Source organism: Podarcis liolepis, assembly GCF_965112155.1.
Source record: "Podarcis liolepis genome assembly, chromosome: 7".
Lineage (NCBI taxonomy): Eukaryota > Metazoa > Chordata > Lepidosauria > Squamata > Lacertidae > Podarcis > Podarcis liolepis.
Window position 1 is genome coordinate 13,092,764 of NC_139561.1, and position 14,274 is coordinate 13,107,037.

General features: G+C 48.0%; 1 protein-coding gene across 7 annotated transcripts in view; it reads right to left on the reverse strand.

Moving 5' to 3' along the window:
- Positions 1 to 14,274, reverse strand: part of LOC310712084 (uncharacterized protein) — a 142,356-nt gene that overhangs the window by 15,384 nt on the left and 112,698 nt on the right. For 2 of the 7 annotated variants that reach the window (XM_083514737.1, XM_083514735.1), the window contains exon 1: positions 207 to 391. The exons of 1 other annotated variant lie outside the window; for it this stretch is intronic. Coding sequence is in view for 4 of the 6 variants with exons in the window: in XM_083514731.1 (XP_083370857.1) it covers positions 456 to 545 (90 nt within the window). In the remaining 2 variants the exon portion in view is untranslated. Of the gene's footprint in view, positions 1 to 206; positions 392 to 455; positions 633 to 4,992; positions 5,064 to 14,274 lie in introns of those variants that run through there. 4 more of the 7 variants (XM_083514733.1, XM_083514731.1, XM_083514732.1 and 1 more) reach the window with 4 other exon arrangements.

Here is a 14,274-nt window from a genome sequence, read left to right on the forward strand (position 1 = left end):
CTTGACCGTTGAAATGCTGCCCTTGGGTATCAATTATTATTATTATTTTTTGCATAAATCTACAGGCTGAACCGCACGGGCTGCGGTTGCAGGACAATTTCATTTTAATTAATCAGTTAATTTATGGAAGTACTTATTAAAGTATTTATACATCCCCCCCCCCCCCGCGTATAAAACACCAGAGCGAAGCGAAGCAAAAAACACACACATAAGACTTCGGAAAGCTTTGCGGGTTTTTCCCACGCCCGCAGAACGCAGCTAGCCAATCAGAACTCGACCCCCCAAAGCTCCGGATGTTCTCCTGCCAGGGCGGTGGCGGCGTCAATTGCCCTCATAGCCAGTGACTTTGTCTCTCTCTGATTCTAAAGGAAGCTAGGGATCCCAGGCGTCCCGCCCCCGAGACAGGAAACGCCCTTCTAGCACTGCCACGCTCTATGGCGGTTAAGCCCGCTTACCCGTCCGCCATCTGACTCCTGCTGTAACCGGCCTTTCGCTCCGCCTCTCCCGTCCTCTCTATTTGAATCATCCCTCCCGTTTCCCGGCATCCCCCGCGCGCCCTGAATTGGTGGCAGGTGGAGCGCGGAGGGTGCCGGGAAGCGGCTTGTTCAAAAGGGAGCCCCGCCCGGAGCAGGACAAGCGAGAAGCTCCGGCTAGAGCGGCAAGATGGCCGGTGGTTACAGTACAGAGCGGCGCTTCCTGTTTCTTGTGTGACGTCTTCTTATTACCCTCTTTAGAGGGGTCAAAGCTAGCCAGCAGCTCCTTAGGGGGGCGCTATGGGGCCCCTTTTAGAGGACGAATCCAAGGGGCAGTTCGCCTGTTTGGTTTAAGACAATTTGTCCCCCCCCAACACTTTCCCCAGAATTTCTGCCCTCCCTTCCCCACAGGTGGGCGGGGTTTGCTACACCTCAGCTCACCTGGGCAGGTGCCTCACACCTGCTTGAGCCAGCCTTTTTTTTTGTATATAATTTTTATTAGTTTTTTAACATATCATTTTCAACAATAATTAAACATACTTCTACATCTTATTCAAATTTTTGACTTCCATCAATCCAGTCTGAAAATTTTCCAATCTAATCTCTCAGTATGCATTTCTTATCTTCCCTATTACATTTCAAACTCATAACCAATATCTCTATCTTTTCCTACTAACACTTCGTATATTTCTCCTTACAAAACTTCTTGTAATCCTACTTGCGTAATGTGTTGATTACAGTTGCACTTCAAATAATTCATATACTTCTTCCAATCCTCTGTAAATCTCTGGCCCCACAGGTTTTGAATCCTTCCTGTTATTTTGTCCAATTTTGCATAGTCCATTAATTTCGTCTGGATAGTGTTCTCAAAGCTACCAGCATGAGTTTGACCAAACTGCAGGAGGCAGTGGAAGACAGAAGTGCCTAGCATGCTCTGGTCCATGGAGTCACGAAGAGTCGGACACGACTAAACGACTAAACAACAACAACAAATTCTTCTTTCGTCAGAATTTCTTCTTGTTTCCATTTCTGGGCTAACAACATTTGCCATGCTTGAGCCAGCCTTTGACCCACCCTTGCCCGGGAGGACAATGGACGGCTGGCCGGGGCTGGGGCTAAGGCCAAAGAAAAAAGGCTGACCCCGTTGTCCAAGCTTCTTTTGGTTTTCTTCCTTCCAGGATCACCTCCCTCAAATAAAAAATTTTCTTGACTCCATATAATTTCATCCTAGGTCAGCGATCTTCAAGTTAATGATACTGTTCCTTACAGGATACAGTGGTGCCTGGCAAGACGAAAAGAATCTGTTCCGCGAGTCTCTTTGTCTTGCGGTTTTTTCGTCTTGCGAAGCAAGCCCATTAGCGGCTTAGCGAATTAGCGCTATTAGCGGCTTAGCTGGCTTAGCGGATCAGCTGATAAGCGGCTTAGCGGATCAGCTGATTAGCGGCTTAGCGGATCAGCTGATTAGCGGCTTAGCGGATCAGCTGTTAAGCGGCTTAGCAGCTTAGGATCAGCTGATAAGCGGTTTAGCGGCTTGGGAAAAGGGGGGGGGGAACCCCACAGGAACTCGCAAGACATTTTCGTCTTGCGAAGCAAGCCCATAGGAAATTCGTTTTGCGAAGCACCTCCAAAACGGAAAACCCTTTCGTCTAGCGGGTTTTCCGTCTTGCGAGGCATTCGTCTTGCGGGGCACCACTGTAATATTTTGCATTCCAGGTCAGCGGCCGCTGCTGCGGTCGTAAGACAGGGTTTAGCGCAAGTGCCCGCAAACAGAAGACAATGCAACACAGGAATATCAGGCTTTGTTTTAAAAAGCTTGGATGGTTTCCCATGAGTTCCAGTGTGTTGAGAGAGGGAGAAAAACTTTCCCATCTGGTCCATCATCCTATTCTCACAGTGGCCAACCAGATGCCCATGATGGGAAACTCTCAACCAGAATTCGAGCACAACAGCCCTCTCCCCTCCTGTGCTTTGCTTTTATGCTTGCTTTTGTGGTTTTCAGAAGCATTGCTGGCTGTGGTGGCAGAGAATAGGCATCGTGACTACAGTGGTGCCCTGCAAGACGAATGCCTCGCAAGACGGAAAACTCACTAGACGAAAGAGTTTTCCGTTTTGGAGGTGCTTCGCAAAACGAATCTCCTATGGGCTTGCTTCGCAAGACGAAAATGTATTGCAAGTTCCTGCGGGGTTTCCCCCCCCCCTTTTCTAAGCCGCTAAGCCGCTTATCAGCTGATCCGATAAGCCACTAATAGCGCTAATCCGCTAATCCGTCAATGGGCTTGCTTCGCAAGACGAAAAAACCGCTAGACGAAGAGAATCACAGAACGGATTCTTTTCGTCTTGCGAGGCACCACTGTAGTGACCTTTGATAGCCCTCTCCTCCCTGAATTTATCTAATCCTCTTAAAATGCCATCCAAAATGCCATCCGGTGAAACTAGCAAAAATCTACCACATTAATGATAACTTATGTTGGAAATGTAAAGAGAAAGAAGGTGCTTTTTTCATATGTGGTGCACGTGTCCCAAGGTGAAATACTTCTGGGAAAAGATTTATAATGAATTTTAAAAAATGATGAAAAATACATTTATTAAGAAACCAGAAGCCTTTCTACTTGGAATAACAGGACCGGAATTGCCCAAGAAGGATGCTAGACTGTGTTTGTATGCCACTACAGCAGCAAGACTTTTATTAGCCAAAAATTGGAAATTGCAAGCAATACCAACAATAGAAGAATGGCAGATGAAGATGGATTTTTCGGAGCTGGCTGACCTGACTGGAAGAATTCGCAACCAGAAAGAGGAGGAAACACAAGAAGACTGGAAGAAATTTAAAGAATATTTAGTGAGATATTGTTATATAAGATAATTAAGAAATCCCTAGAAGTAACAGATTAGGCTAAGGGACAAAAAAAGATTAATAATAAAGATTAATATGGATTACAACTGGAAGTAAGGTTAAGAGGTTTGTAATGAAAGAAGATACTGATGCTATAAATTTGAAATTGGGAACTGCTAAATATGTAATATGATGAAATCCAGATTGGAGGGTGTCGAGGAAGTCTTTTAGCAATGTAAATACATCAGGGAATAAGAAGAAAAAATTCTTTTATTTTGTGTGTTTTTATTGTTGTTAAGTTATTATGTTGTGTCAAATGTTATGTTTTTCCTTTTGTGTTTTTGTCTATGTGTTATAAGAGAAAACTAATAATTTTTTTTGAAAAATAAATAAATAAATAATTTGCCATCCGAGTGGCCATCTCTGCCCTCCTGTGAGAGTGAGTTCCATAGTCTTGACTATGCTCTGCCTAAAGAAGTACCGTATTTTTTGCACCATAACACTCACTTTTTTCCTCCTAAAAAGTAAGGGGACATGTCTGTGCGTGTTATGGAGGGAATGCCTACGGGTGGCATGCCTATGGATTTTCCTCCTCTAAAAACTACGTGCGTGTTATGGTCGGGTGCGTGTTATAGGGTACTTTCTTTTATCCGTACTGAATCTTCCAACACTCAGTTTTGTTGGATTTCCACGAGTTCTCGTGATTTGCCAGCAGAGGGAGATCTTGCACCAGCAAATCATCCCAGCCTGACTCTCAGGAATGCTGGAGCTTAGCACACATTTTTCTCAAGGGATCCCTCTTCTCCATGGTAATCTTCCAGGATGCAGCCCTGGCCTTCAGTTTCAGCAGGGATGGACGACCCCACTTCAGGGTTCCAATGTGACCCTTGAGACTGTCCTCAAGCCACACCCCTCACCAGCTCTTGCAAGTCTGGAATGTCCCCTTGAACACCTTTTTGCCAGGCTGTAGAAAATAGCCTCCTGTCCAAAGAGAAGATTTATTGCTCTGCCACTTTTGAAGAAGGCTCTCTCAGCCTGGATTCTGCCATCGCCTCTGCTCCTGGATCTGCTCTCTGTGTGTGCTCTTCATCGGGGGCAAGGCAGCCTAAACCGCAGCTGAGCTGCTGCTCTTTGAGATAGCCAGAATCTGTGCAGGCCTTATAATTGCTTTGTAAGAATTACATATAGAGCTTTTGTGTCATGCCTTTTTTAGACTGTCAACCTTGATGGGCAGGGACCACCTTAATGCTGACTTTTGCAAGCCTTTTTGGTTAAAAGGCGAGGCGTTCATAAATGCCTAAGACAAACAAACAGCGCTGATCCCTCTTTTTCTTTTGCACAACCTCTACCCTTTTGTGCAAGAGTGCTGGTGGCCAGTGGCGTAGCGTGGGGGGTGCAGGGGGGGCCGGCCGCACCGGGCGCAACATCTGGGGGTTAGGGTGCACAAATCCACGGGTTAGGGGGCACAAATTACTTGCCTTGCCCCGGGTGCTGACAACCCACGCTACGCCACTGCTGGTGGCCCCCTGGAAACTCGCTTGTCCTGCTGGTGGGTGCTGGAGTTGCACTCTATGGCAAGCCACCTCCTTGCCCACTGGGCACCATGAGCTGGTGAGAGAGTGGAGAGGAACAGCCCCTGTTTGTTTACCTCCCCTAGGAGCTGGCCCTGATTCATACCCTACTCACAGGGAAGTAGTGCAAGGTGTGGCCTGGCCAGCGTCTTCCTCAAAGCAGCAGCAGCGGCCGCCACCCATCAGCCTGGCTTCCTGGTTCTGCTCAGGGCTCGCTTGAGGCCAGGGTGAATGGTGGGTGGGGTTTCCTTTTGCTTCTTCCTGGGGGCAGGGAGTGCTTTATGCCAGGCCAAAGAGGGTGGCCGCTTTCCCCAAACACACACACTTGTTCCTTTAGCAGAGGTGGAGCAGGCTGAATTCCAACAGGTGCAGCTCACCCACACAGAATATGGTGTGTTTAGAACTTTAGATGCCCCTCTCCAAAGCATCAAGAAAATTTTGCAGGGGTGTTTAACTCTGGGATGGGTGGGTCAAAAAGGCTCCTTGGCCTTCCAGAGGCAACATACCGTATTTTTTGCTTTATAAGACTCACTTTTCCCCTCCTAAAAAGTAAGGGGAAATGTGTGTGCGTCTTATGGAGCGACTGCAGGCTGCGCAGCTATCCCAGAAGCCAGAAGCCAGAACAGCAAGAGGGATCGCTGCTTTCACTGCCTAGCGATCCCTCTTGCTGTTCTGGCTTCTGAGATTCAGAATTTTTTCCCCCTTGTTTTCCTCCTCCAAAAACTAGGTGCGTCTTGTGGTCTGGTGCGTCTTATAGAGCGAAAAATACGGTAGTTAGGGTTGTAGCCAATCAAGTCACAGCAGACCCATTTAAATTAATGGACCTATGTTAGTCACGTCAATGGATTTCACTGAGTCTACACTGAGTAGGATTAACATTGGCTGACAACATGTAGGATTGGGAGGGAGACAGTGGGTTGTAGCCAATGTTACTCCTGCTCAGAGTAGACCCATTGAAGTTAACAGACAACATTAGCTTAGGCCTTGTTACTTTCAGTAGGTCTGCTGTGAGCAGGACTGAGTTGACTACAACCCAGAGTATTGGAATATATAGGCTCTCCCAGGGTTTCATCTAGCAGCCCTTTCCTCTTGAGCTCTCGTTTGCTATGAGAATACAGTCGTACCTTGGAAGTCGAACAGAATCCATTCCTGAAGTCCATTCGACTTCCAAAATGTTCGGAAACCAAAAGGTGGCTTCTGATTGGCTGCAGGAAGCTCCTACAGCCAATTGGAAGCCGTGGAAGCCCCGCCGGACGTTTGGGTCGGAGGTGGACTAACTTCTAGGTTTTTGGTGTTTGAGAGCCAAAATGTCTGAGTACCAAGGCGTTTGGGATCCAAGGTACGACTGTACAGCCTCCAGCTTTGTGGACCCTTGAAAGGCTGCCGGGGACTAATAGGAGGAAAAGGCACCATCTTCTGGCCTCCATCCCAGAGGCATCTGTACTGGATGCCTGGTTAGATGCCCAAACACACCCCTGGATTGATCCTGCAGCAGTTGCTATGGAAACAAAAGAAGGCTGCACTTGTTGAACTTCTGCCTGACAGGAAGCCAATCTAAACCACAGGGGCCCAACTGTCCAGAGGAGCCACTGACACACTTTGCAATGCCAAGGCCAGGCCCTGGAAGAAGATGGAGAAATGATGAGGACAAAAAGTGCCTCTGAGCATGCATTGAGCAACCACATCCAAAACCCACATCTCTGGGTCTTCTTTGGAAAGGAATCATTTCTCTGTCACGGCTTGAGGCCTGCTGTTGCGCCACTGGCTCATGACGTCACCACCACCCTGTTTCACTCTGCGTGATGTCACTGCATAACCATGCTCCCACCAGTTGCGTGCACAATTTCTCATCAGGCCAGATCACCAAATGTTTAAAAAGCAGCTCGGCTGCCTTTCGGCTCCACCCAACGATATGCGTCAGGAAGGCTTGTGGCAACACGCAAAAGCCTCGTTTTCCGTAAGGCACGGCAGGTGCCCGTTTTGCCACCCTCCCCTTCAAGGGGCCCCTAGTTTTCTAGAGACCCTTTGCCAGCCCCTTGCGCTCAGAGCTGCTACACAAGACCTCCGCTGTCAGCTAACCCCAGGAATCTCTTCCACAAAGGACAAATCCAGGCCAGATCTTGGAGAAGCTAGAACAAGCCCAGGCTGTCATTGTGCTTGCAGCTGGCGAAAGCCATATGACATATGTGTAGCCTTACATGGCATCTGCTGGCCAGCCAGGGCAGGCCTCCCCGCTCTGCCTGGACCCCTGGAGAGGGTCTCATCAACCTCAGCCCGCCTCACCCTGGTTTGCCTATCTTAAGGGCTCCCTGTCTTCTTCCCAACCAGACTCAAAGGCACCAGCCACCAAGGAAGGGGATTTTTGCTGTTATCATCACCTGGATAGGAACACAAAACTGACATCCAAGGTTACACCATGGTATATGGTGTCTGTCTTTATTAAAAAACGATTGAATCATTGTGTCATCCTTTTCAACTCAAGGACTCAGCTTCAGTCACCAACAGCGTCTTCCCTGCTTCAGCCCCTGGATAGATGCTGCCGGCCAGTGTTGACCAGCACGGTACATGAGGCAGAAAAGTTCATTTTCTCCCTATGTTCTGACTGCCGTTGGCAGGCCTGGCTGAGGAAAGAAAGAAAGTTAATTTGGTCGTTGGTTATGGAAAGCCGAGAATGAGAAATTAGATGTGAGTCTGGCCAGCTGGAGTCAGGAAATAGCTGTGTTGACCAATGAAGAACAAAATCCAAAAGGAATGTTTGGGGGATACTTCCAGGGAAGTGGCTATGTACATCTATTGGAAGTAACGGACGTTTTTGTGGGAAAGGTTTCTTAAGAATAATTAGTAATCTGACTTTTATTTTATGTATCTCTGTGTTTCTGCTGTGATAACTGGGCTTGAGGTTTCAGACTTCTGCATTCTTGTACACTGAGCTGCTGCTGCTGCTACACATTAGTCACAGCCTTTGCCCAGGACGAACAAACAAAAGCTTTAAAGGGAAGCAATTTTATTACATAAGATGCTTTTGCGGACGAGGTGCTCCTCAGGTGCACGAAGCTGGCAGGAATATATAAGCTGGCGGGTGAAGAGGAGAACATTGGAGATGGTGGAGTCAAGAGGTGATGAAATGCCAAGAGGACAGAGAAAATCCAGCTGAGGCTTAGCGTACGGATGCAAAACAAGCACGCTGAGCATTGACAGCAACAGCAACTGGGAGTAATAAAAACGCCTGTTAACACCTGTAAGAGGAGCAGGAAACGGTTGTTCTGATTTCTCACAGTGCCACTTCCGAGGAGCAAAGATGCCCCTTGACGAAACCAGCCATCTTTCCTGGCCCTGGTTCATTCATTATTGTTTTTATTGATTTCTTCATCGCCTTAGCATCTCAAGGCAAATTGCCCATACGATAATTAGAAACCACGGGGGAAACAAAAACAAGGAACACATTTAAAACCAGACTGAAACCCCAACAAGTCGGCACTCGTGGCAAAGACCCCTTTCTCCACTTGGGGATGAAGCCAATCAGAACAAAAAACACCTCCAGCTGTTTCCGGAAAGTGTGGACCTAGAGGGGTCTTGAGAGGAGGGACGCTGTTCCACAGAACAGGGAAAAGCCATTGGGCAGGGGAAGCTCTTTTGTCAACCAGATGAGAGAGGCTGGGCCCTTGGAGAGAGGCCTCTGAAACAGCAGATGTGTCTGCCAAGGGGCAAAACTGCCAATGGCCCATTATCCTTGCTGTCACAGCCCTGCATCCTCCTCAAATCTGAGGAGGGTCTTTCAACAACCAAGGCTGCCCCACCGCAAACCACGAGGGTGTCTCTCCACCCTTGGAAGGAAACCCTCTGGCTTTGGGCCTGGACCCAATCCTGTCCCAAAGCAGCCCGCAGGCGAAATGCTGCTGCCAGGCACTCGAGGAGATGGCTGGCACCACCTGGTGCCAAGAGGGACCCTGGCAGGGCTGCTGGGCAACCCTGCGGGTGGCGCTTTCCACAGCCGCAGGTAGCAACAGCAGCAGTGCCAGAACTGTGGGAAAGCTTCCTCTTGCCTTCACCTCCTGACACCTCCCTCACCGTTTCCCAGATGTGGAGGTGATGAAAAGAGCCTGCCTAGCTGCAAAGGAAGCTGTGTGTGCAAGTGTGTGTGCAAAACCTGTCAGTACGCAGGGGGCTCCATCTGGGGGCATGTGTCTCCTCCACTGCATGGGAGAGGGGGAGCTTAGCTCCCCTCCCAGGTTGCCTCTCTCCCCACCTCTTGGCCAATACCTTGAGGGCTGGGCACGGCAGGAGGTGTGTGCCTGTGGGCGGATTGGCTTTTAAAGTCACAGTGCTTGATCCATGAGGAGCTGCGCCCAAGGAGGGGTTCTTTCCCAGCGAGGAGGTGCCGGAAAAGCCCCTTTCTTTGAACTAGAAACCTTTCAGGCGGCCAGAAGTGCGCAAGAGTTGGCTGCCACCGTTGAGCATGGAGAAAGAAAGCACCCTTCAGGGCACTCTTTCCTAGGTTATTGCTTCACGTCTTCTGGGCCTAAGATGGGGCGTTTCAGGTAGGCTGAGCGACCCCCTTCGCATCACTCCTGCTGCTCTACAAAAACCCAGAAATCATCATTCTGTGAGGGCAGCACAAGAGCAGGAAGGGGTAATATAGGTGGCCCTCCAGATGTTGTCGGACTCCAGTGCCCTTCCAGTGGCGTAGCGTGGGGGTGCAGGGGGGGCCGGCCACACCGGGCACAACATCTGGGGGTTAGGGTTAGGGGGCGCAAATCCACAGGTTAGGGGGCACAAATCCACGGGTTAGGGGGCGCAAATCCACGGGTTAGGGGGCGCAAATTACTTGCCTTGCCCCGGGTGCTGACAACCCATGCTACGCCACTGCGCCCTTCGTCCTTCCATGCTGGCTGTTGGGAGTCCTGCAACTTCTACAGGGCCATGGGTTTCCCATCCCTGAGCTAGACCAACGCTTGCCTTTACTGCCCCACCCTAGCTCCTGCATCACAACTTTGCCTTCTTTTAATGAGGAGATGAACTGTGGCCCTCAGTGTGTTATAGCAAGCGACCGTATTTTTCGCTCTATAAGACGCACCAGACCATAAGACGCACCTAGTTTTTGGAAGAGGAAAACAAGAAAAAAAATATTCTGACTCCCAGGAGCCAGAACAGCCATTGGGATCGCTGTGCAGCGATCCCGCTAGCTGTTCTGGTTTATGGGATAGCTGCACGCAGCCTCTCCCGGGCAAGGGGAGCCTTCATCCCCTGCCCGGGGGAGGCTGCGCATGGCTAAGGCGCCCCCAAGAGCCGCACTCCCTTTAAAGAGCGGAAAAGCCCCCAAGAGCCGCACACACGCTCCATGCGGCTCTTTAAAGGGAGCGCTGAGCAGAGCCTCCCGCCTGCATTCGCTCCATAAGACGCACACACATTTCCCCATTAGGAGGGGAAAAGTGTGTTTTATAGAGCGTAAAATACGGTATAACTCCCACCATCATCATCTCTGACCATTGGCCATGCTGGCTGTTGGGGCAGCTGGGGCCCAGCAATGTCTCGCAGGTGTCCCCCAACCCTTGTTTAAGAGTGTAACCCAAGGATTTCGTTTCATATTTCTGTGGCAAGTCTAAGGGTTTAACAGCTGAGTCAGAAACCAGGAGGTTGGAGCAGTGAGCAATCTTATAACAAGAATTTGGTGGGTCTGGTTTTTTACACACTCTTTGCCCCCCCTTCTCTCCCCAAAGTGTGTGGGGAAGGGACCCAGCCTTCCCCTCCCCACCTGGATCGAACGCCTCCAGTGATTCCCGTGGCATTAAGGTGCAGCTGGCGAGAGTATCCATTTCTTACTTGCGATTGCATCACACATCAGAAGCAAAAAAGGGCCATAAAAATCGGGGGTGGGGGCCACGGAATCCAGCGAGTATCATAAAATTTTGAATAGGTTTTATTTATGGTCCAATAAATATGGAGCGCAACAGGCCGCGCAGTTTACAAGATGCATAACGCAGATGGGTTTGGATGGGGGGGGGGTGGAGGAATGAAAAACGACCTGTGGTTCCCCCCCGCTGCCCACTGTGGGCTTGTAAATAGTATCCCCGCCGCAGTTTTAAGGGATCCTTGAACAGTGATCCATTAAACTTTTCACGGGCCTTCTGTGGGGAGTGTCACGTTTACAAAACCACCGTTATTCTCAGCTCAGGAGCAAACATCCAAAACCGGTTTCCAGGAGGGAAACTGAGGCACTGGCATCTCTTCCTCTCTTGATTTAAAGAGAGGGATGCTTGGACTGTTTGGTCATGTGAATGTAAGGGCCCAACAATGATGGCTATTTCCTTGTCCAGAAAGCCAAGTCGGGGAAAACGCTGCAGAAGACCATTCTAGGGGCTGGAAAAATTGAGACTATTTGTGTTTCTCGATGCATTCATGCCTTCTCCCAAAGAATCGTGGGAATGGCAACAGCAGCACCCTTAACAAACTACAGTTCCCAATATTCTTTTTTATGGAGGGGGGTGGAATCATTGTATGGCATGTTTGCAAAGATGCCCTTTGTTCTTGCACACCCAGGACCCAAAGAATCCAAGCAAGGCTGCTTCCCAACAGGTTTTTATGATAGGATAGGTGCTTCTCATGAATGCACATTTTTTCACAGCGTCCACACAACACCTTTGACATCAAATGCAGCCTGCATCTCCCCACCCCACCATATTTAATTTGGATTTACATTTTCCAGGGGAAATCCTGTTAATTAAGAACAAAGCAACACCCCGTTGTCAGCAATTCACACAATTAAGTTCCTGTCTGGAAATAACCTAAGCAGTACTCACAGAGAGCTGCCTTATATTGAGCCAGACCCATTGATGGTATCTAACACCAAGTAAATTGGCAAAAATGTATAAATCAAAATCAAATCAGTGTTGGAAATGCAAAGAGAAATAAGGTACTTTTTATTACATGTGGTGGTCTTGTAGTAAGGTTAAAGTTTACTGGGAAACGATATATAATGAACTGAAAAAGTTGTTTAAAATAACATTTGTAAAAAACAACAACCCAGAAGCTTTCCTTTTGGGAATTTTAGGGGTAGAACTACCTAAACAGTATATAAATTTATTCATGTATGTAACTACAGCGGCAAGAATGTTATTTACCCAAAAATGGAAAGAAGAAGTCCCGATGAAAGAAGAATGGATACAAAAACTTACGGAATATGCAGAAATGGCGAAACTTACCGGAAAAAAAAGAAATCAAGCTAACAAAATTTTCATGAAAGAATGGAAATGGTTTACTGAATATTTACAAACTGTAAACACATTGGCAGGATTATTGCAATATCCTGCAGTTTCTTAAGAGTATATATTTAAAGTAGATGAATAAAATAATAAGTTAATTTAAAATATGCAGGAAATGTAAAAAAAAAATAATTTAAGGAACTGCATAAAGAAGAGGAAGAAAGTTGAGCTTTGAGATGTTGGAATGATTGGAAAACTATTGACATGTATGTAACTGAACATCATAAATTAAAAATAAAAATATATATATACTGAGTCAGACCCTTGGTCCATCTAGTGCAGTACTTTCTACCCTGACTGCCAGTAGGATTGAACTTGAGACCTTCTACATGCCAAGCAGGTGATCTCTGCCCACTGAGTGGAGGCCCTTTCCCCAAAGGCACGTAAGTCCATTGATTTCAACAAGCCTGCCCTGATGAGTATTGACTTGCCTTGGGCACCACCAGCCCATGCTTAACAAATGACTCTCATGCACTTAGAAATCAGGAAATGCATGATAAAATTTGCTTACACGTCCTGGCACGTCCTCTTGCAAGATTTAAGTGGTCAGTTTGAGAAGAACCTGTCCTGTCTGTTCCTAATTCCACACCTGGGAGTCACCTCTCCTTGCTTTGCTTTCTGAATTAAGAGGACACAAGATACTTCTCAGCACCTTCAGAACCTTAACTGATCGATTTCGTGAGTCTGAGCAGCTTGAAATGGATTAAGGCTACAATCCTAAAGGCACTTACTAGGGCAGGGGTAGGGAACCCCATCTGGCAAAGGGCCAAATGTGGCCCTCCAGGCCTCCCTGACTGGCCCTCAGGACTCTGCCCAGGGCACACCTCTCACTGCTCTGCTCCATGGTCTTCCCAAGTGTAGAAATCACACCTCTCCACTCCAGCCAGGAGGACATAGGAGTCTGCCTGCCCTTCTGTGCCCTCTCTGGGATGCCCCTATGCTGTTCTGCACCCGGGTTCTAAATATGAGTCAATGCACCATATTTCTTAAAGTTAGGGCTGCCATACAAGCGTAATCTCCTGGATGTAGTTGGGACATGTCCATCAAAAATGGCGTCCGGGAAGAATTTTTAAATGTCTGGGGAAACCCATACAGGAAGGGTTGAATTCTTGGCAAATTTCCGAAAAATAGCTCCTTTTTTGTGATTTCACAAAAATAAAAAGCTCAATGGTCGAAAAAAGCTCAACTGCTTTTGTGTCCAGATTTTCAATTTTTGGAATATGGCAAGCTCCATTCCCAACAGGACATGTTGGGTCGCCCAGCAGAGCACTCACAGTAAAATGTTTGCGTTGCCCCGGGACCCACAGCCCCTCAGGAATGGCGCCTATGCCCTGAAATCTTGCTGCTGCTGAAGATTGGGGGGAAAGATGCAATCTCTGAAGCAATATATTCTAGAGTTTGCTGTTGTTTACCGTGAAAAGCCCCCTCCTCCTTTTTACCCCCTTCCACCTTCCTTCTGCCAAGGGTGCCCAAGGCCGGGGAGGCTAAGAGAGCAACAAACTACATCTGGAAGGGTGAGTGAAATATACTCAGAGTCGAGAGTGGATTTCATGTTCTTTATTCAGCTCATAGTGGTGAGGAGGAATGGCATTTCCCCCAGAATGTCTGCTTTATATACATTATTTACACAATGGGCCCCACGTGATTGGCTAATTCTGGGATTCACCTGTAGGCCAATCAGGTTGCGGATTCACTTCCACCTGGAGCTGGATTGGGTGGCTTCTGTGGACCAATCAGACTGCTGCATTCTGAATCCTATTGTTCTAGGACCAATCAGACTGCTGCATTTTGGATCCTATTCAACTCACTACATAACAGTGAGCCTCAATGGCACAGGCAGTATTTCTTTCCTGCCCTTTTATTTTTATTTTTGCTGCCGGTCCCTCCCCATTGCTGAGGGGCAGAGAGGGAGGGGGAAAAGGCGGGAAAAATGAGAGCGGCTGAAGGAAAATTAGCAAAGCCGTTCAAAAGAAATAGAGAAAATGTAAGAACCGCTGAGGGAAATGAAATCAGATGAGGTGGAGAGGACTAAGAAACAGGAGGGAGAGCGGAGATAAAGCGGTTGAAAGGGGGAAAAAGATGAAAGTGAGGGAATGTCAGGCTCGAAAAGAGTCTTCGAGAGAAAAGGGATGGCAAGA